Source organism: Trachypithecus francoisi, unplaced genomic scaffold, assembly GCF_009764315.1.
Source record: "Trachypithecus francoisi isolate TF-2019V2 unplaced genomic scaffold, Tfra_2.0 Lachesis_group15, whole genome shotgun sequence".
In the NCBI taxonomy this organism is placed as follows: domain Eukaryota; kingdom Metazoa; phylum Chordata; class Mammalia; order Primates; family Cercopithecidae; genus Trachypithecus; species Trachypithecus francoisi.
Genome location: NW_022681460.1, coordinates 109,163,270 through 109,186,155, shown reverse-complemented (window position 1 = coordinate 109,186,155; position 22,886 = coordinate 109,163,270). Strand labels below are relative to the sequence as shown.

Here is a 22,886-nt window from a genome sequence, read left to right as displayed (position 1 = left end):
TGCCAAAGAAGATGAAATGCTCAGGGGTCACTGGGCAGGACGAGGTAATAAGAAAAGCAAACGGTCAACAGCAGGCCCAGCCCAGCTGAAGCAATTACCAGTTTCTCCTCAATTTTGAGATTGCAACGGGGAGAGCAGAGATGGCTGTGGCGGGACATAAATTATGTCATCTCTGTGGTATCAAAGGTTCTGAGCATTCCTTCCTGCTGTCCTTTTCATTTTGGCTCCGTAAATATTGTGTCCTTTTAAAAAGAGTCATTGTTCATGTCCGTTCAAAGGTGATAGGAAAACCACAAGTTTAGCGTTCTGTGGGTGGGTGTCTTAAAGGAACTGTCTGTTGCTGAGTCAGTAACTGAGTAAAGGAGGGAAGATGTCTTGGCCGGGTGTAGAGAGTTACTGAACCCCAGAATATTGGCTGGAGAGCAGAGGCTCCATCATCAGACACACCTGAATTAAAACCTCCAGCCCACCACGTACGAGGCACATCAGTTAGGGCTGTTTCACTTCTCTGCTTTTAAAATCGGAGACAATAAGAGAATCTACATCATAGGATGTGATAAGGATCAGTAGAGATTGTATATTAAAAGTACTGAGAACAGGCCAGGCGCGGTGGCTCACGCCTGTAATCCCAGCACTTTGGGAGGCCAAGGCGGGCAGACCACGAGGTCAGAAGATCGAGACCATCCTGGTTAACACGGTGAAACCCCGTCTCTACTAAAAAATGCAAAAAACTAGCCAGGCGTAGTGGCGGGCGCCTGTAGTCCCAGCTACTCGGAAGGCTGAGGCAGGAGAATGGTGTGAACCCGGGAGGCGGAGCTTGCAGTGAGCTGAGATCGATCATGGCACTATACTCCAGCCTGGGCGACAGGGCAAGACTCCTCTCAAAAAAAAAAAAAGTGCTGGGAACAGCCTGCAGAATGATCAGAACGATCCTTAGTAAAAGTTAACTGGGTTCACCTGCCCCTTTTTATTTATAATATTGCATAGAAAGCTACCTGACCTTCCAAGGTCATGCCTTCAAGTTCATGCCTCCGAGCCTTTGCCCATGCTGTCTCCTCTGCCTCGAACGCCCTCCTTGCCCACCTTAGGTCAAGTTCTCCAGAGCTGAGATGTGGCTTTTGAAGCAATGAGGACTGCAGGCGTGACCACAGGAAGGGCCTTTCTAGAGGTGAGGGAGGGAAGATGAGGCAGCAAAGATGTGGTTTAGCTGAAGTTGAGCCCCAGGCTGATTGTATGGGAGGCTCTGAATGTGGATAGCTCCATGGAGCTTGCACACCCTGAATGATGCAAAGTGCACCTTTATACCACCATCTCAGCCAGCCTTGGACTGCAGGCTGGCACCTGATGGAAGTCAATGCATAACTGCTGTGGCACCTTTGGGCAAGGCATGATTCTCCAGAAAAGGTGGCAGCTGAGAGCCCTGATCAACCAATGCTTGGTGCAGCTTGGCTGGCGTTGGAGGGGGGTGATTAATATGCTGGATTTGTAAAAGGGATTATGCAGTTGGGTGTGGTGGCTCATACCTGTAATCCCAGCACTTTGGGAGGCTGAGGCAGGAGGATAGCTTGAGCCCAGGAGTTTGAGGCTGCAGTGAGTTATGATTGAATCACTGCTCTGCAGCCTGGGTGACAGAGCAAAACTCCATCTCTAAGGGAAAAAAAAAAAAAAAGGATTTGGGATATGAGTGGAGGATCACCCTTCCCCTGCCAGCAGACTCCTACCCATCCTGCAAGACATTGCTCTTCTGCCCCTCCTCTAAGGCCCCGTTCTCTGTGCCTTATGCTCTGAGTCACTTCCTTCTCTCTGAATGCAGAATACTTTCACTGCAGGTCCCTTGGTTATAATGCTCATTGCTTTATAACGCTGACTGAAATAGAATTGTATGTTTACAGACCAGACTAGCCCCAGGAAAAGAGACTGTGGATATTGGAGTCATCTCTTGTGTAGAGAAAGGAGGCAGCCAGTAAGGGGGTGCAAGCTGAATAGGGGCAGAGCAAGGAGGGAGTGGGCTTCTTGGGGTGAAGGTTGGAGCCTCAGCCTTGCATTTCAATGCCAGGTAGCATTTGATATCCTGGAATTGAACAGCTCCGGGGTCTTCCAGCCAGACAACCCTCACCTCCTGAGAATGGCCAGGAGAAATTATGGAAAGTCAGAAGAGATTGCACAGTTAGTTTTCCCAAAAGAGTGTAGAAAACAAAGCAAAGCTTGGTAAGCATGTTAGAGTCCTGCCCTGGGCACGGCCTGACCTGCCCGCATGTTCCCTGGGCTTGAGAAGCCAGATCCCGTCTCAGCCTGAGTCAGATCCAGGCCCTGCCAGGTAATCTAATCACCGGACCATCCAGCTGCACCTGAGGACACAGACCCTGCCTTAGAGATCTCTCTTGATGGTTACATGCCTTTCTTTCTGTCGGTGGCAACAAGCACCCTGTCCTTGGATAGATGATGGTTTGAATGCGCCTTCAGAAAAGAGAGCCCAATAGCTTGGCGTGGTCTAGCTTAACAGAGTTCAGGATGTGAAGTCCTGTAGGCTAGGAGGGTGTGGGGGACAGAGAGGTAGATTGGTACCCTAGCTAAGCCTGCTGCATTTCAAATTCTGGCTTTTTTTTTTTTTTTTCCCTTTGAGACAGGGTCTCCCTCTGTCACCCAGGCTGGAGTACAGTGGTTCAGTCATAGCTCACTGCAGTCTTGAACTCCTGGCCTCAAGCAATTGTCCCCCGCCACCCGGCCTCTCAAAATGCTGAAATTGCAGGCATGTGCCACTGCACCCAGTCAAATTCTGCTTTAAAAAGGTATAATTATTTTGTGTTTTAATTATCAACTAATCCCTTATTGACTATATTTGATCATATATCAGCTAAGTTTCTATTTTTAATTTTTGCCAGTTTTATTGAGGCAGACTTGACAAAGAAGAACTGTATATGTTTAAGGTTAACAATATGTTTTGATATGCACATGTATTGTGAAACACCACAATCAAACTAATGAGCATATCCGTCACCTCACATAGTTATGATTTGTGTGTGCGTGGTGAGAACACGTAAGATCAACTTCTTCAGAAATTTCAAGTATAGAGCACAGTATTGTCCATCGTCATCACAAGACTATGCGTTAATGAGATCCTCAGAACTTACCCTGTGTAACTGAAGCTTTGTGCGTTTTGACCAGCATCTCGCTATTTCTTCTCACCTCCAGTGCCTGGCAACCATCGTTCTAGTCTCTGCTTTTGTGAGTTAAACTCTGTTAGATCACATGTGTAAGTGAAATCATGTGGTGTTTGTCTTTCTGTGTCCGGCTTATTTCACTTAGCATAATGTCCTCCAGGTTCCTCCGTGTTGTTGCAAATGGTAGGATTTCCTTCGAGGCTGAATAATGGTGTTTATAGGTTTATACCTATCTACCCACCCCCCTCCCCCACCACACACACACACATGCACAAACATACAAACACACACACACACACGCCACATTTTCTTTATTCATCTGTTAGTGGAGACCTCGGTTGTTTCCCTGCTTTGCTATAGTAAATAATGCCGCAGCGAACATGGAGGCGCACATATCTCTTTGAGATACTAATTTTATTTCCTTTGGATATATACTCAGAAGGATTGCTGGATCATATAGTTCTAGTGTTTTTGTTTTTTGTTTTTTTGTTTTTTGAGGAAACTCCATATTGCTTTCCATAATGGTTCTATCAATTTACATTTCCACCGACAATGTGTAAGGGTGCCCTTTTCTCCATATCCTCACCAACACTTTGACTTTTTGGTAAGCCAGCCTAACAAGTGTGAGCTGATACTTCTTGGTGGTTTCAATTTGCATTGCCCCAATAATTAGTGATGTTGAGCCCCTTTTCATAAGCCTGTTGGTCGTTTGTACATCTTCTTTGGAAAATTGTCTGTTCAGTTCCTTTGTTCATTTTTTAATTGTATGTGTGTGTGTTTTTCTGATGTTGAGTTGTTTGAGTGCCTCATATATTTTGGATATTACTCCCTTATTAGATATATAGTTTAGAAGTATTTTCTCCCATTTTGTAGGTTGCTGTTTTGTTCTGATTGTCTCCTTTGCTGTGCAGAAGATTTTTAGTTTGATGAAAGCCTACTTGTTTATTTTTGCTTTTGTTATCTGTGTTTTTGGTGTTATATTAACACATTCATTGGCCAGACCAACGTCAAGAAGGTTTTCCACTTTGTTTTCTTTTGGTAATTTTATAGCTCAAGTCTTATATTTGAGTCTTTCATCTATTTTGAGTTGATTATTGTATATAGTGTGAGATAAGGATTCAATTATATTCTTTTGCATGTGGATATCCAGTTTTCCCCATACCATTTATTGAAGAGACTGTTCTTTCGACATTGTGTGTTATTGGCATTCTTGCTGAAGATCAGTTGACTATAGATGGCTGAACTTATTTCTAGGCTCTCTATTTTGTTCCATTGGTCTATATGTCTGTTTTTTGCCACTACCATACTGTTTTGGTTACTGTTCCTTTGTACTATATTTTGAAATCAGAACATATGTGATGCCTTCAACTTTGTTCTTACTCAAAATTATTTTAGCTTTTAGGGGATTTTTGTAGCTGTTTATGAATTTTAGAGTTGTTTTTACTATTTCTTTGGAATTTTGATAGGGATCATACTGACTGTAGATCACTTTGAGTTGTGTGGACATTCTAACAGTATTTATTGATCCTATCCATGAATATTGGATGTATTTGCATTTATCTGTCTTAAGTTTCCTTTATCAATATTTTGTAATGTTTAATGTACACGTCGTTCAACTCTTTCATTAAGTTTACTCCTATGTATGTTATTCTTTTTTTTTTTTTTTGCTGTTGTCAATAAGATTGCTTTCCTAATTTTCTTTCCAGTAGTTCATTCTTTGTGTATAGAAATGTGACTGATCTTTGTATGTGGATTTTGTATCCTGCAACTTTACTGAATTTGTTTATTATTTCTAACTTCTTTCCAGAAGTCTTTATGGATTTTTCTCTCTCCCTCTCTCTCCCTCTCTTTCTCTCTCTCTCTATATATATGTATATATATACACACACACACATACATACATACATACACACACACACACACATATACAGAGGGAAAACCACTATATATATATAATGTTATGATTTGTGTGTGCATGGTGAGAACACGTAAGATCAATTTCTTCAGAAATTTCCAGTATATAGCACAGTGTTGTTCATTGTCATCACAAGACTATGCATTAATGAGATCTTCAGAACTTATCCTATGTAACTGAAACTTTGTACATTTTGACCCACATCTCTCATTCATATATAGACACATGCATATATATACATACATATACATATATGTATATATAATCTTAGCCCCATCTTCTGGATAACTTGATGGAGCTTTAGCACTTGCTCCTTCACCTTGCATTTTTATGTTATAGAGATGGCTTCTTTTCTTAAACCTCATAAACCAGGCTTGCTAGCTTCAAGCTTTTCTTTTGCAGCTTCCTACCATTCTCAGCCTTCACAGAGTTGAAGAGAGTTAGGGTCTTGCTCTGGATTAGGCTTTGGCTTAAGGGAATGTTGTGGCTCATTTGATCTTCTCTCCAGACCACTCAGACTTTGTTCATATCAGCAACAAGGCTGTTTCACTTTCTTATCATTCCTGTGTTCCCTGGAGTAGCAATTTTAATTTCCTTCAATAATTTTTCTTTTGCATCCACAACTTGGCTAACTGTTTGGGGGAAGAGGCCTAGCTTTTGGCCTTCTTTGCTTTTGACATGCTTTTCTCACAAAGTTTAATCATTAGCTTTTGATCTAAGGTGAAAAACAAGTGACTCTTTCTTTCACTTGAACACTTAAAGGTCATGGTAGGATTATTCACTGACCTGATTTCAATACTGTTGTGTCTCAGAGAATAGGGAGAGCTGAGGAGAGAGGGAAAGATGGGGAACAGCTGGTTGGAAAAATAGAACACATACTACATTCATCAATTAAACCTCCCATCCTGTGGGAGAAGTTCACATCACTCCAAAACAATTACAATAGCAATATGAAAGATCACTGATCACAGATAACTCTAACAGATGTAATAATCATGAAAAATTTTTAAATTATTGCAGGTATTACCAAAATGTGACACAGAGACATGAGGTATACACACACTATTGGGAAAATGGCGCTGAAAGACTTGCTTGACACAGGGTTTCCACAAACTTTTAATTGATTCAAAATCAAGCCGTGTCTGTGAACTATAATGAAATGAAGTGCAATAAAATGACCTGGACCTGTAATAACCTCCCACCTCCAGTTGTGACAACCAAATATGTCTCCAGACATTGCCACATCTCCCCAGCACACTTGAGTGAATACCCTATTGTTGGACAACTAGGTTGTTACCTATTTTTTCCATTATAGAAAATGTCCCCGGGATTTTGGGAGGCCAAGACGGGAAGAACACTTGAGCCCAGGAGTTCAGGACCAGCCTGGGCAATATAGAGAAACCCTATCTCTACCAAGGGGGAAAAAAAAAAGAATCGCACAAAACTTAGCCAGGCATGGTGGTGCGTGCCTGTAGTCCCAGTTAACTGGGGAGGCTGAGGTGGGAGGATCACTTGAGCCTGGGAGGCAGAGGTTGCAGTGAGCTGTGTTTGCACTACTGTACTCTAGCCTGGGTGACAAAGCGAGACCCTGTCTCAAAAAATTAAAAAAAAAAAAGTTACAAAATATCATTTTGTGCTATTTATGGTATTTCCGATATGTGGAAGAGACTTCCAGAGGCAGAGGTATGAGGTCAGTGGAAAGGAGGGTGTTTAAGGATCTTCGTCTGTATTTCCACATTGCCAAGCTAAATTTGGCAAGCTAAAGGCTCCCTCTTAGGAGCTTTTTCTAACCTTGCAACCTAGCCACAGAAAGTAGCCAGGGGCTCTTCAGAAGAAAACTTAGATGGTGGCACCTTACCCCGAAGATTACAGGTTACAATGGGAAGGGCCCGGAGAGCCTCAGCACCTACTTCTCACACCAACCCAGCCTCCTCCCTTCCTCATAATTAAGCTTCAGATGATGTTTGCAATCTCGCCGTGTTTTCCACCGTGTGTCAGGGTGACTGATGGGCTCGTCACAGCTCAGACTCCCTGCAAACCGGCACTGTAACTGCTTTAACCTTCCTTAATACACCACCTTCAAGGGCAAACCAAGGACGGGGATTTGCCAGGCCCTCCCTGATCAGTCCCTCCCCGCCCTGTGACTTTTCCTTTCCTCTCTTCTGCCTCTTGCTCCTCTCAAAATCATCTGCAAGATAGACCTAAGGCAGTTGCTTGGCACCATAAGTAAAACTATTCTTAGGTTACAAGCTGCCAGAATTTTGAAGCAAGTGCATGTAAATATTTCATTCCTGACAGTGAGAGTTATTAAGAGAAACCTTGTGCGTTTTCTAAAAGAATTTTAAGAGACATTTATTCATTGGACATGTCTGGAGCCTACAGAATTTGGTAGGAGATGGGGAGGGAGGTAGGGAGATGAATATCATCCATGAATGGGCTCTTTCCTTTTTTACACTTACAGTTAAAATTTAAGATGAGTTCTGGCAGCTCAGTGGCTGGAACCAAGTCCCAGGCCAGAATAGAATAGAAGAGAAGGAGATAGGGAGATAGGAAGCTGCCTGCTTCAGAAATACCCCTTTAGAGCCTGGTGTGGTGGCTCATGCCTGTAATTCCAGCACTTTGGGAAGTCAAGATGGGCAGATCACATGAGGTCAGGAGTTCAAGCCTGCATGGTGAAACCCCATCTCTAGTGAAAATACAAATATTAGCCCAGCATGATGGTGGACACCTGTTGTCCCAGCTACTTGGGGGGCTGAGGCATGAGAATTGCTTGAAGCTGGGAGGTGGAGGTTACAGTGAGCCAAGATCGCGCCACGACACTCTAGCCTGGGTGACACAGCGAGACTCTGTCCAAACAAAAAGAAAAACAAATACAATTCTGTAGGTGGGCTGTTTGCAAGTGGCTCTGTTGAATGTGGCAGGGCTCATAATATCAGATGTTGGGATTTCTGCTACTGTTACAGTGATTACCGTGAACTCACAAAACCACAGCTGTCCATTCTCAATCTCCAACTCTAAGCCAGACGTTACCATTGAATATACATAAAACAACAAGACAGATTTTTGTGTCCCTTTTTTACATAAGGAAACTGAGGCTCAGATAGGTAAGGTAAGTTTCCCATGGTGGAGTAAGGATTTATAAAGATCAAGCATTTTTGACTCCAGAGCAATCCTTACACGTTCTACCAGCTGGAGATCAAGTTGAAGGTTCTGAAAATCATTCGCCAGGAAAGGAAGAAAATTTGTTGTGGAAAATCACAAAGAACAGCATAGATGCCCAGAGTTTTGTGACAGGGAGGATAAAACTCTGCCTACTATTGGCCAGCGACTGTGCCAGGCGCCTTGAACATTGTTTTTGCTTAATTCTTACAGCAGTCTTATACAATATTATTTCCATTTTATAGATATAAATTATGGACTTAGGGAGGCTAAGTCACTTGTCATCATCCGTGGTGATGTAACAGAGTACCCCTAAAACTTAGGAACCGTTTATTTACCTCAAGTTATTGTGGGTCAGGAATCTAGGCAGCACCTGCTGGTCGTGAGTTGAGTCAGGTTTCTTGGTGAAATTCAGCTGACTGGCACATTGGTCAGGAACTGGGCTGTCCTGGGACTGATCCCAAAGCACCTAGATGTAGCCTCTGCAACAAGGCTAGTAGTTAGGATAGTCAGACTTCTGAGACGTCAGCTGCGGGTGCCCAGAGAGCACCGCAGTGGACCGTAGTGGAAACTGTCAGCAATTATTGTTTTTTTTGAAATGGAGTCTTGCTCTGTCACCTAGGCTGGAGTGCAGTGGCACGATCTCGGCTCACTGCTACCTCCACTTCCCAGATCCAAGTGATTCTCCTGCCTCAGCCTCCTGAGTAGCTGGGATTACAGGCACGCACCACCATGCTAAGCTAATTTTTGTATATTTAGTAGAGAAGGGGTTTCACCATGTTGGTCAGGCTGGTCTCAAACTCCTGACCTTGTGATCTGCCTGCCTCGGCCTTCCAAAGTGCTGGAATTGCAGACGTGAGCCACCACACCTGGCCTACTTCACCACTTTTTGTCAATAGGACTTTAAGGTTTTCTGTTTGTACCTGTGACAATAATCTAGAGATTCAAGTTGGTTCAAGGTAAGAGTTGACTCAGTTTGTTTAAGAACTCACAACCTGTTGCCTGCTCCCCTTTGGTAAGGTGGCTGTGTAAAGGAGAAGGGGAATGCAATATTTCCTGTTATCGCCAAATGGATCGTTAGGACCCAAAGTTGCCTGCAGAGATAAGCTATGCATGATAAGCTCCAAAATAGTGAGGTTCAGATACCTCCCCAGGGCTAAGAGAGGACAAGGCAATTGTGCTATTTCTAGTGTCCACTAGTCTATATAAGTGGAAGATCAGAGAGGATTCAAGAAGAGAGAGAAGAATGAGTCATGGGTCAATGTCCTTCTCCACAACGTCGTAAAAAAAGCCAAGCTCCAGGGCGCCTCTTGTAGTTACTAGGAGGCCAGCAAGAAGAGGCCCTGATCTCAGGCATCACCTTTGATGGTTGTCCTTCTGGGCTTACTTGAGCAGGAGGAGATAAAAAGGAATGGAGGAGAGAGAAAGCTTCATTCTCTGCTTTGCTCTTGCTGTTTGTGGCTAGGTGAGGACCTGAGTTTCCTGAGGACTAAAAGGATACCAAAGAGAAACTGGGTCTGAGCTTTGTGGCTGGTGCACCAGGGAGAACCAGCTGCAAGGCGAGACAATTTCAGCATCAAGAGATGGAGTCACACAGCCAGTGTTCCGTCACCAGGAGAGTTTGGGAGAGGTTGAACAGAAGTGGATTTCCTATCAGAGAACCATGTAGGAGGATGTCGTACAAAGTAGTGCTTCAGTGGGGATGTGTGGCCAACCAGCTGGGTCTGTTCACCAAAACCATCTTCTCCCCTTTGATACACAGTTGGCTATATGCTTACACCCCCCTGCCACACAGGCAACTGTGTGACTGAGCTCTGGACACTTGAATGTGAGCTAGAATGATGCATGCTGCTTCTGGGTGTGGTCCGTAAAAACCACCACTCATTCTCCTCCTGTTGCATTGGGATAAAGATGATGATGATAGCTTTGGAAGCCACATCTTAAGCATGGCAGAACCCCTTTCACTCTGGTTTTCTGAATGTTCATGTGGAAGAGATCTGTTATCCAATTTGGTCTCCCACCCAGGACTCCTACATGAGAAAGGAAGGAATGTCCATTGTGTTGAGCTGTTATGCATTTGGTTCTGCAACTGCAGCTTGGATATCCTTGACAAACACAAGCAGCCTTCACCCATAGGAATCCCCCAAATCCACCTATGCCCCGTGACGGTGCCAGCATTTGGACCTCTTTCATGCAGAGGGCATTTGTTGCTGTTGGAATTCACGTGATCACCAGTGGCATTAGCAGATGATTTCATTTGTTGCAAAGTACAAAGGATGTTGTTGCCCTTTCTCTTGAACCCATCTTCTTAGACTCAGTGGCAGAACTGTTGAAACCAGAAAACCAAAGGGGAAAGGGGTCATGAAAGAAAAGACCGTACATTCTCCCCAGTTAGTCCTTCTGGTTACTGCCTAGGGGGAATGGAGGAGATGCACCTTATACTGTATGTGAGACCAAAGTTTTATACTGAGTTGGACTTGAGAGGATAGGAATTCTCAGGCCTGAGAATGACTGGGCCGTTATCTGTGTCTGGCCGAGATGTGCTTACAGCTCAGAAAACCTCCACGCGTGTGTCGTTCATTTCATATGCTAGTGTCAGACTGTTCCATAAGTCAGTTCCATCCAAGTCATAGACAGTCTGGCAAAGATGACGTGGTAGTCTCCAGGGCGTGGGGAATCTAAGATTTTCATGTGAATGACTGGCAACAGAAGTAATCACCCACGTGCCGCCACGGATCCTCGTGTTTACCTGGAAAGCCGGTTTAAGTTAAGATGCACTGACGTCACAGGTAAAGGCTTCCTGGTCCGGTACCGTGGTGTGTCATTTGCTGGTGGGGAGGGAAATCTGGAGGCCTACCAGGATGGCACTTGAGGAAGGGGTGTGATTATTTGGTCTTGCTGCCTGGCGGACCACTTGCAGCACCATTGGCACAGCCATCCCTACTGTAAATACTGGAGGAAGGGACAGGGTGACCTGCATCAGTCAGTGAGAGGGGAAGCGATAATGTCCAGCCAGGGAATAGCAGACAGTCACCCACTGCGTGTCGGGGTTTTGGGATGGGAGCATTGCAGAGCTGTGCAGGGAGCACTGTCTAGGATGATAGAGACCCGGTTCAGTTCACAGCTCTGCCACTTGCCAGGGAAGTAATTAAATCTCTTTGATTCTTATCTGGATCCATTTAAAGTGAGCTCTATCCCTTGAATGAGCTGATAAATTCCTTCCTGTGCTTGAGCCATTTTGAGTTGTTTTGTGTCGTGCTACCGAAAGAGACCTGTTTACCACGACCGTGCAAAAGTTATACAGGGTAGCCCCACGCTGTTCAGCACGGAAGGCAGAGACCACAGATTGGGTTGCAGCATCAGAGCCCCAGACAGTGTTTGGGCATCTCAGACAGGGTTCAGGGAGAACAGGTGGCTGCGACTGGACAGTGATCTTCCCTCTGTCTGTTAACTCAGTCTGGACATCTCCTGACGTGTGAGAGTCCCAGGAGGGAATCCGGGTCTCCATCATGTGGCAGAATCCCTGCCTGGGTTTCAGAGGCAGCTTTGGAGTTCGACCTGAGTTCACACCCGGCCCCCTGAAAGTCCCTGGTGTGGCCTTGGGAGAGGCTCTTTATGTCTCCAATCTCAGTTGAAAAGGAATCACGTCCACCGACTTCCTAGCACAAGCGAGAAGGAAACCCTTAATGTCGGCCTTTGCGATTTCAAACACATGCAGAGAAACTGAAGGAGAGGAAGGGAAATGATTAAAGGGATGGGAAATGGCTGGAACAAAGCTTTCTAGAGTGTCCTGCTGGAAGTTTCCCACGTCCCTTTTGCACCCTGCGCTGGTGCACAGAGTGGCCCGCCTCAAACACGGCTCTAATCATATCAGCACCCCACTGCAGACACTCTGATGATTGCTGCTGGCTTGATAAAAGCCCATGGCTGGAGCTGGCGTCAGCAACCCTTAAAGAGCCCTCCATCCACCAGCAGACCTCTGCAGTACGGTCTGGCTTGCCCAGCGTGCAGTCCAGCCACAGTGGGCTGTGACAAACCCTGAGGTCTGTGGGTGCACATTCGTGAATACTACGTGCCTTAGAAGTGAGTCTCTGAATCTAATCTAATTTTGACTATGAAATCCACTCTGAATGCAGTGTAGAGAGGGTTCTAGCTACCTAGAGGGGCCTCGGTAAAGTTTACCCCTTGTTTCCTGTATTTAGCCAGTTGATAAAATTATTAAGGTGATATAGTTTATCTGTCATTGTCCACAAGCCCTACCACTCCCTGTTGCATCATGATATGCCTTACCTTCTACTGTGCCCCGATATGTGATTGCTTAAGAGAGTTCTTTTTAGTCTCCTCTTTGATAAGAAAGAAAAAAAAAATAGCCAACATTTCCACAAGGTCTCTTTTTTGTTTTCCATTTTTGTGTGTGTGTGAATTTCTTTTAACTTTTAAGTTCAGAGGTACATATTGCAGGTTACAAAGGTAAACTTGTGTCATGGGGGTTTGTCGTACAGATGATTTCATCCCTCAGGTATTAAACCTAGTGCCCATTATTTTTCTGATTCTCTCCCTCCTCCCACCTTCCATCTTCCAGAAGGCCTCAGTGTGTATTGTTCCCCTCTATGTGTCCATGTGTTCTCATCATTTAGCTCCCATTTCTAGGTGAGGATATGCAGTATTTGGTTTTCTGTTCCTGTGTTAGTTTGCTGAGGATAATGGTCTCCAGCTCCATTGATGTCCCTGCAAAGGACATGAGCACAACACCATTCACAACAGCAAAGACAAGGTCTCTTGTTAACGCTAAAGTGGTATGAAGCTTTATTTTTTATCCTGGTTTAAACATATGTTTTATTTTACAAGTGGATACATTATCGATGTAAACATCTTAAACAATTCAGGGAAAGAGAAAGCTCCCCTGACTTTTCTTCACCCTTTGGGTCTCAGTCAATTCCAGTTTGCTCAGAGGTAAACCTTTTGTCAGTTTGGTGTGTATCCTTTGATACATTTTTCAGATATGCATCGATGGTGTGCGTGGTGAGGGAGAGATGGATGATGTATACATACTTGAGTTTTTTGTTATTTGTTTTTTGTTTTTTTTTTTTTAGAAAACGGTATCATCTTAAGTTCACTTTTCTGCTTCTTTTGTTTTTCATTAGCAATATATGCTGTACAGTTTTTAATGTCAGCACAGAAGAATCTTCCCCAAGCTGTGTAATGGTTTATAGTATGGATGGATCGTAAATGACTTGGCTTAAAAGATCGAAACTGGAAGTCCAACAGCCACATTGAGATCATGTATGTGTTTTTTGTTTGGCTAGAACCATGTTTTTGCCTGGTAAAAACTGAAATGCAAATGGCTTTAGCTAGTGGGCAATCATTAGTTACTCCAAAGGCCCTGCCACTCCCTATTGTCTCCCTTTATAGACGGTTTAGTATTCAAATCCTGTACTTTAGTCATTATACTCTTTTAAAAATGTATTGCTGTCAGAACAGTGCCACAATGGACAGTTAAGTGTGTGCCTTTTTATGTTTGTATTTCCCTAAGGTAGATGCAAGAAGTGGCTTCCCCCAATGGGGGGAATAAAAGGGGCTTGATGATGTAAATGACACAAATTTAGGAAACGCTAAAATGATGACTTGGGGGACATCAGAGTAGTCAGCTGAAAACTCTGTTGCCCATGGATCTCAGTGAAACAGAGAGAGTAGTTCTGCCTGAGGCTTATACTTGTTGAATATCATATTTCCCTGACATATTCCTGTTGGTTTTCAGCAGAGAAATATACATATTCACATGAGGTAATGTAGCCCAGGGATCTTGTGTGCTTGTGCTTTAGGGATGTGGCTGATCACCATGGAATCAGCTACTTTTCCAGTCCTGAATGGGCTCCAAGAATGAGGGAGGGGAGGGAAGGTTCTAACCTCTGACATCCATCACACCGTGCATTTCCCCATGATTGGGCCCCAGATTCATGGCTTGGCAAGCCTTCAGCCACAGCTCATGGACTTTCTTGGCTGAGGTCAGTCTGAAGTCTGGTCTCCCGTTTAGGGGGCTAATGGTGCATGAAAGCTGCTCCATGGACACTGAGCTCTGCCTGAGCTCCCCAGTGTGTTGCCTTGGGAGTGAGTGTGGGAGAAATGGTGCCAAAGCCAGGTCAGTAAGAGCTGCAGGGGCTGGTCACGTCACTCGGGAAGTCATTCGTTCTTAAGCCCTTTTTTGGATTCACATCTGTTAGCTGGTATTGGCCTGTGTCTTACTCTGGGTTGCCATAATAAAACACCATGGACGGCAGCTTAACCCGCAGGAATGTATTTCTCATACTCTGGAGTCTGAGAGTTCAAGATGAAGGTACCAGCAGACTCGGTGTCAGAGAAGGGATTGCTCATTGGGTTGTAGGTGGCTGCCTTCTTGCTGTCTTCCTGTGGCCTTTCTTGTGTGCGGGAGGAGAGAGAGAGAGAGAGAGAGAGAGAGAGAGAGAGAGAGAGAGAGAGTGAGTGAGTTAGTCCTCTGGTCTCTCTCCTTTTTTATGTGTTTTTTTTGTGTGTGTGTGTGAGACAGAGTCTCGCTCTGTCTCCCAGGCAGGAGCGCAGTGGCACAATCTCAGCTCACTGCAAGCTCCCCCTCCTGGGTTCACGCCATTCTCCTGCCTCAGCCTCCTGAGTAGCTGGGACTACAGGCCCCACCACCACGCCTGGCTAATTTTTTGTATTTTTAGTAGAAATGGGGTTTCACTGTGTTAGCCAGGATGGTCTCGATCTCCTGACCTCGTGATCTGCCCGTCTTGGCCTCCCAAAGTGCTGGGGTTACAGGCGTGAGCCACCGCGCCTGGCCATGTTTCATTTGTTTAACACAGAGTTTCACTCTTGTTGTCCGGGCTGGAGTGCAGTGGCACAATCTCAGTTCACTGCAACCTCCGCCTTCCCTGGTTCAAGTGATTCTCCTGCCTCAGCCTCCCAAGTAGCTGGGATTACAGGCACACACCACCACATCCAGCTAATTTTTTGTGTTTTTAGTAGAGACAGGGTTTCACCATATTGGCCAAGCTGGCCTCGAACTCCTGACCTCAGATGATTCACCTACCTCAGCCTCCCAAATTTCTGGGATTATAGGCGTGAGACACTGTGCCCGGGCAGCTGTCTCTTCTTCGATGGGCAGTCATCCCATCATGAAGGCCCACCCTCATAACATCATCGAAACTTAATTACTTTCCAAAGGCCCAATCTCCAAATACAATCCTATTGGGGGTTAGGGCTTCAGTATATGAATTTTGGGGACATAGCTCAGTCCAAGCAGTCGGATTGGACAGTATGGCTGAGGTTGGCCAAGTCATCCAGGTATAAGGGAAGCTGTAGAATAGGAAGCTTCTTAAGAGTTATCACACAGAGAAGAAGATCTGATGTCTAGATAGGAGACCCTTTCTAGGCATAGATGAACAATGTTGAGAGGTTTCTACACCAAATCCTTTGATATAGAGAAGGCTTGTAGGTAGAAGCCTGAACATCCACCTGACTTTATGTTGGGTTTAAATCTAATTTCTTCTGCTTAATAACATCCCGTCTTTGGAAAAGTGACCTAACTTATACAAACCCAATTTTTCTTTTATTTTCTTTTTTGAAAGAAGTTGAAATGGGGTCCTAAAAGTTATTCTAGGGCTTAAATGAGATAGAATATGTAAACAGGTTGGCACCATTCCTGGCACAACTCTCTATTTCACAGTATTTTGAGGAATTTTGCAAACATAAAGCTGCTGTTATTGCTGTCATTGTAGCTTTTACCTGGTGTTTCTCATGACACTGACTTAAAGGTTTAAGAGGGGAAAAAAAATGTCAAAAATGTCTTCAGCGCCTTTGTTTTCATTTTCAGTGTTTATTTAATCATTATCAGTACACGGACATTGCTCACAGCCCTCCCCACTTCTTTTTTTTTTCCTGACAAGATTGTTATAATATGTTGAAAATATTAATTATCCTATTCGCCTCATTAACAGGACTGGATAAACAAATCATGTTGCTGTGCTTGGTGGAAGAAAATGCGTGTGTGTGTGTGGTGTGTGTTGCAACCTTGTCCCCTCGGGTCATAACAAATTATTGATGCAAGTTCCTTTAAAAAGACAATTAATCCAATTACCTTCTTGTTGAATCAATACTAATGTCTTTTCTTCTTTAACTTGCAGGTTTCGGCAAGTCAGGCTACGGGCAAAGCTGAGGTAGGAAACACGGTTTTTCTGTCCCTTTGGACGACAGTTTGAAGTGGGTTTCTTTTGTGATGGAGTGTGACGAGCACTCTCGCTGTGATTCTTTCATGTTTCATTTCCTGGTGGCTTGGATGGTGTGTTCTCAGTTGAGTGGTTTCTGTGCTGCTGGATTTTGGGGTGCCCAGGTCACCGCACTGCTCTTCATGGAGTGTGCATGGTAAAGATGATGCAGGGTGACTTCAGCGTCTGTTTCTTAATATATACGTCATGATTCTAGCCCAGCTCAGACAAAGCCCTGGCTCTGCCAGTGAAACCCTCCACTGTCTCTATTATACAGTTTCCCCATTACTTCTCTTTTGCTTTTTCTTTATATGTTTTTCCTTTCCCTTATTTTATTTTTTTATTTTATTTTATTATTTTTGGGACAGAGTCTCACTCTGTTGCCCAGGCTGTAGGGCAGTGGCATGATCTTGGCTCATTGCAACCACCACCTCGCAGGTTCAAGTGATTCTCCTGCCTCAGCCTCCTGAGTAGCTCGGACTATAGGTGTGCACCACCACGCCTGGCTAATTTTTGTATTTTTAGTAGAGATGGGGTTTCGCCATGTTGACCAAGCTGGTCTCGAACTCCTGGCCTCAAGTGATCTGCCCACCTTAGCCTCCTACAGTGTGGGGATTATAGATGTGAGCCACCATGCCCAGCCTGTTTTTCTTTTTCTACTCAGTCTCCAAGGCATGAAAAGAATTGTGGTGGATGCTGACAACATAGGCAAAGAATAAAAAATGAAGCTGGTCAGAAGTCACCAGCAAGGTGACCACCCACTGGAAATTGTCCATGTTGTAATGTAATGGGCTCCTGCCGAATATGCCCAGCACTATGGAACCGGTCACTCTCACTCCCAAGCCACTGTGTGGGTAAAGCAAAGAACACCGACCCAGCTCCTGGGAGCCCTGGGCGCTGTGTGATGTTGCGCATCATCTTAATTACATTTAGTGTTCCATTCTTGGAACCCTAAGCATGTAGGAGTTATTTATATCCTACTGCTCAAGGTCATCACCATAGTCTGATGTTTCAAATTCAAGAAATTGCAACCTCAGGCATACATGGGTTAACTGTGACTATTCGCTTTCCTCAGGTATACCATGGGGATAGTTATATCTCCCTTTGATCCATCACACGGTCGTTAGTAGGGTGAAATAGAATAAAACTTGTAGAGGCAGATTCTCGCGGGGTTCTGCAAACACCGAAGGGGAGATCATTATCCACAAGTATCCATTCCCGTTCAAATGTTTCCATCCTCGGATGTGGTAACTTGGTGTGCAAAGGTTTTCCAGGGGCTGGGATGCATTTAGTGTGAGTGATTTCAGATGCCTAGTGAGGCAGGGATTTGGGAAGCACAAGGATAGGGCAGAGATGAGCAGCCTCCACTGTCACCTATGTCCTCATGATCTTGGGACCAGTCACTCGAGTGAGTTATTAAACAACACAAATTTTGTTTCCTCATTTTTGGAATGGGACTAGCAATATACATCCTATGAGGCTGTTGAGAGCATTAAAATGGCAATGGCAGTGTTTCCTCTGGTGGTTTGCTGTCACGGGAATACCAGTTTCTGTGTATTTAGCACCTCTGATGCACCGTTTATTTATAAATGCACTGCATACATCGTTATATAAAATCCTCGCAAAAATGTTGTGATGTATAGGCTATGATGATCCCCACTTTACAGAAGAGTAAACTGAGACTTAGGCTGAGTAGCTCTCCTAGCACCGTTCAACTAATGAGGAATAGAGCTGGAATGCGTAACCATGTCTAGCAGGGTACAAAGTGCCATGCCGTGTAAACCACCCGGATTATGGCCTGGTACACAGCAGGTGTTCAGTAATATTAGCTCTGCCAGTCATGAAGGACTGATTGTACTTTCTAGAGCATACCTGAATATGTCCTGTTTCTCTTTGGTCGGTACCCCATAGAGCCATGTGTTGCCTATGATCTTCCGTCTTTCTTCCTTTCCCCAGACACATTCTTACATCTGTGTCCTATTTGGCAGTTTAAAATAATCATCCAACAAGAAAACACCCATGTTGCCCCTTTTCAACTTCACAAGATATATATATATATATATATATATATATATATGTGTGTGTGTGTGTGTGTGTATATATATACATATATATATAAATTTTTTTTTTTTTAAACGGAGTCTTGCCCTGTCAGGGGGCTGGAGTACAGTGTCATGATCTCAGCTCACTGCAACCTCCGCCTCCCAGGTTCAAGCGATTCTCCTGCCTCAGCCTCCCAAGTAGCTGGGACTACAGGCGTCCGCCACCATGCCTGGCTAATATTTGTATTTTTAGTAGAAAGGGGGTTTCACCATGTTGGCTGGAATGGTCTCAATCTCTTGACCGCCTTGTGATCCGTGTGCCTCGGCCTCCCAAAGTGTTGGGATTACAGGTGTGAGCCCCCGCGCCCGACCATTCATAAGATATTTCTTATCCTCGTTTTACCAATTGAAAAAAAGGAGTTCCGAGGAGTTGAAGTACTTCCTGAGTGGGTGAAATAATGTTTAATCATCCAACAATTCCGCTTCTACTTGTGTGCCCAAGAGAAACGAGTGCTTACGTCCACCAAAACAACACATGCAAGAATTTCCATAAAGGTTTTTTTTTTTTTTTAGAAGGAGTGTTGCTCTGTTGCCCAGACTGGAGTGCAGTGGCCGGATCTCAGCTCACTGCAAGCTCCGCCTCCCGGGTTCACGCCATTCTCCTGCCTCAGCCTCCCGAGTAGCCGAGACTACAGGCGCCCGCCACCTCACCCGGCTAGTTTTTTTGTGTTTTTAGTAGAGACGGGATTTCACCATGTTAGTCAGGATGGTCTTGATCTCCTGACGTCGTGATCCGCCCGTCTCGGCCTCCCAAAGTGCTGGGATTACAGGCGTGAGCCACCGCGCCCGGCTCCCATAAAGGTTTTATTTACCGTACCCAAACACTGGAAACAAACCAAATGTCTATTAACGAAATAATAGATAAAATCGATAGTGGTATATTCATGCAATGAAATACAATACAGCAATAAAAAATATTATCTATAGATATATGACACAACCTGTATGAATCTTCGTGATATAATGTTATAAGAAAAAAAGTATCAGAACAAAAGAATGTACTGTCTGTGATTTCATTTATATATGTACCTATACACGCACATATATATTATTTATGTATTATATATATGATATATATAATAAACAGACAACATTCGTGTCTGATGATAAGAGTAGCAAGAGTGGTTATCTCTGGGAGGTGTTGTCTGAGTAGGGGCAGAAAGGGACCTAATAGAAATGTCCAACGCTCTCATCTGGATGTATTTACGGAGGTAACCATCATATATAAAACTGATAGAGCTCTAAACTGAGGATGTGTGCATCTTTTAGGTTGTAATTTGTATGCCAAGAAAAACAAACAAACAAAAAAAAGAGAAGGCCCTTGGCAAGAAAAAGAGAAAACACAAAAAGTATCAACCAGGATGATGGGGTGGGGAGAATGGTAATGGTCAGTTGGTCATGGTAGGGGTCAGTGGGATGAAGGGAATTAGGAAGTGTAGGAATGCTTCATGTACAGAAACGCTTTTGATCAAAAATAGTCTTCCTTCCTTCATTCTTTTTTTATTCCAGTCTCCCATTTCCCAGATGGAACAGTTTTTTGTAATCTTTGTTTTTTTTTTGTCCTTACCATTATTCCTAAGGCTGAATGATCATTGCTGCAGCCAGATCATATTTTCTTTCATGACGGCAGAGAGGTAACCTTTTATTAATTGAATTTCTAATGGCAATTCATCAAAGCAAGCGATCACCGTTGTTTAATGTGTGATCCATATTCATGGCGTATTCTGTGAGGTAAATAATAGTGGCTCTGGGAAAGCGCTTCTGCTAAGTCCTTTTCCTCCTCAAATGACTTTCTTTTTTCCCTCCCCAAGTAGAGACAAACAGTTGTAATTTAAGCAGAACAAACCCCACCTGTGGAGGAGACATTGGTGAAAAGGAGACAAAAAGAATGGCAAACCCGCAGAATCAGTGAGAATGAGTGGCTTTGCCAGTTCCCTTTCTCTCCGCAGATTGACAGTGAATATGTGAATAACGTTTGCTAAATCTGGACTTTGAAAACATGACAGCAAGCTGTTTGTGCCAATAAATTTTCATGGCATATGCCACCCCTCCCTGCACCACACACAGTTTTAATAAGATGGCACACCAGCTATTGAGAAATGTTAAAAACCCTGTGGAGGAAAGAGCTTTATCTTCGGACCAAATTCTGCCCGGCAATGTTTATGACAGCTGAAGAATTTATCTGAAATTCCCTCTGCTCGCCGCAAAGCACCTGGCCCTTTGTCCCCAAGCAGCCTTTAAGAACCAAACTAAGATGTCACATACATAATATAACAGATAAATGGCCCAATTTCCATGTCCACATGATGAATGGAATGCGAGTTCAGCACACACATATTTGCACATTAATTGGCCCTGCATGGTTCCATTTTGTTCCTAAGTTGCTACTGTATGTCTCGTGGACTCCTTCCCCTTCAAAATCATTAAGCCCGTTTTATCGCACAAACGCATACACATTTCCCCCTATTTATCGTCACGCAGCTTGCCCTGCTGAGAGAGAACGAAGTTACCTGGGTGCAGCCATTGGATTGCAAATGCGTGTGTCTGAGCCCTCTCCACCACCAACTGTATATTAACACAGAGATCTGAGATCCAGCCCCATGTTGCCTATGCTGACAGCCAAACAAAGGAGGCTGTAGATGAGGATATTTGAGGAAAAAAAAAAAAAATTCATTTCACTTACCACTTGGTTTCTTGCCTCACCTTAATGATTTCCTGTTGGTAGTTTAATGGCAATGTAAACTCAGTGGAGGGCCTCAATTTTGATAAATTGGCCTGCTTTTATTTCATGGCAAAGCAATTGAATGGAGATTGATTGATATTACAGCTTTGCTATCCCAAATAATTGCAATGGCAAACTACGCAGGTAGCAAACTCAGTGGCCTTGGGAGAATGTAGGTGGACTCTCCCTCTGACCATTATTTGTTCCTTCCAAAAGGAAACTTTATCCTAGGCCTAGGAATCATTTATTTCTGCTGTCTTCCAAGCCCGGTTCTCATGAAAATAAATCGGGGGCTGCAGAGCCCGTTAAAGATACTCTCACCCACTTGAAAAGACACCAGTGCATTTGAGAAAGAGGCTGAGCTGCTTAGTCTGGGAACAGAAGATCAGTCCTAGCCATCCGGTGTCGTTTGAGAATCTAGCACATTTCACAAGGGTCAATTGAGCTGTTTCATCAAGAAGGTTACAGAGGAAAGAGCAAGAGCTTTGGAGTCTTGTAGATGAGGTGTGAACGATGGGTCCACAGTTTATGAGTTACGTGACTGTAGTCAAGTCACTGAACTGCTAAGCAAGTCTTTTCTCTGCAAAATGGGAGTGTTGAAATAACGTACAAGGTTTGTTTGAACTTAAATGAAATAATCAATATGCAGTGCCTGGCTGGGCATGGTGGCTCACACCTGTAGTCCTAGCACTTTGGGAGGCCGAGGCAGGAAGATCACTTGAGCCCAGGAGTTCGAGACCAGCCTGGACAGTAGGTGAGGATAAAGCCCATCTCTACAGGAAAAAAAAAAAAAAAAAAGGTAGGTGTGGCAGCGTGTGTGTGTGTGTAGTTCCAGCTACTCAGGAGGCTGAGGTGGGAAGGTTGCTTGAGCCCAGGAGGTGGAGGTTGCAGTGAGGCAAAATTGCACCACTGCACTCCAGCCTGGGTGACAGAGCTAGACCCTGTCTTAAAGAAAGAAAGAAAAAAAAATGCAATAATAAAATGCTTAAGACAGAGCCTGGCATACAGTACATGTTCAACAATTAGTATTTTGCTTCCATACAAAGTCCCCCCTTCACTTATATTTGTACTAAGTAAAACAATAATTAGGGTATGGTGACTTATGCTTGTATTTCCAGCACTTTGGAAGGCCAAGATGGTTGAATCATGAGGTCAAGAGATCGAGACCGTCCTGGCCAACATGGTGAAATACTATTTCTACTAAAAATACAAAAATTAGCTGAGTGTGGTGGTGCATGCCTGTAGTCCCAGCTACTTGGGAGGCTGAGGCAGGAGAATAGTTTGAACCTAGGAGGCATAGGTTGCAGTGAGCCAATACCGTGTCACTGCATAATCCAGCCTGGCAACAGAGTGAGCCTCCATCTCAAAACAAACAGACAAACAAACAATAATTAAACAACCTAATTAGGAATCATCGAGACCTGTGGTTTTGAAAGCTTGCTATGCTACCTTTGCATCATGGCTGTTTCCTGCCCTAACCAGACAGAAGTTCAATCCTATGACCTAATTCACATTGGAGTTAATGGCCCTCTTGTCTCCACCCAAGGACAAGATCCACTTGAAGATCAGCAGTACTTTCCAATGAGC

General features: G+C 44.1%; 1 protein-coding gene across 1 annotated transcript in view; it reads left to right on the top strand.

Moving 5' to 3' along the window:
• RBFOX1 (RNA binding fox-1 homolog 1) overlaps positions 1–22,886 on the top strand; it is a 2,535,170-nt gene that overhangs the window by 636,284 nt on the left and 1,876,000 nt on the right. Inside the window, exon 4 of the mRNA XM_033235800.1 lies at positions 16,395–16,427. Within this exon, the coding sequence (XP_033091691.1) occupies positions 16,395–16,427 (33 nt within the window). The remainder of the gene's footprint in view (positions 1–16,394; positions 16,428–22,886) is intronic.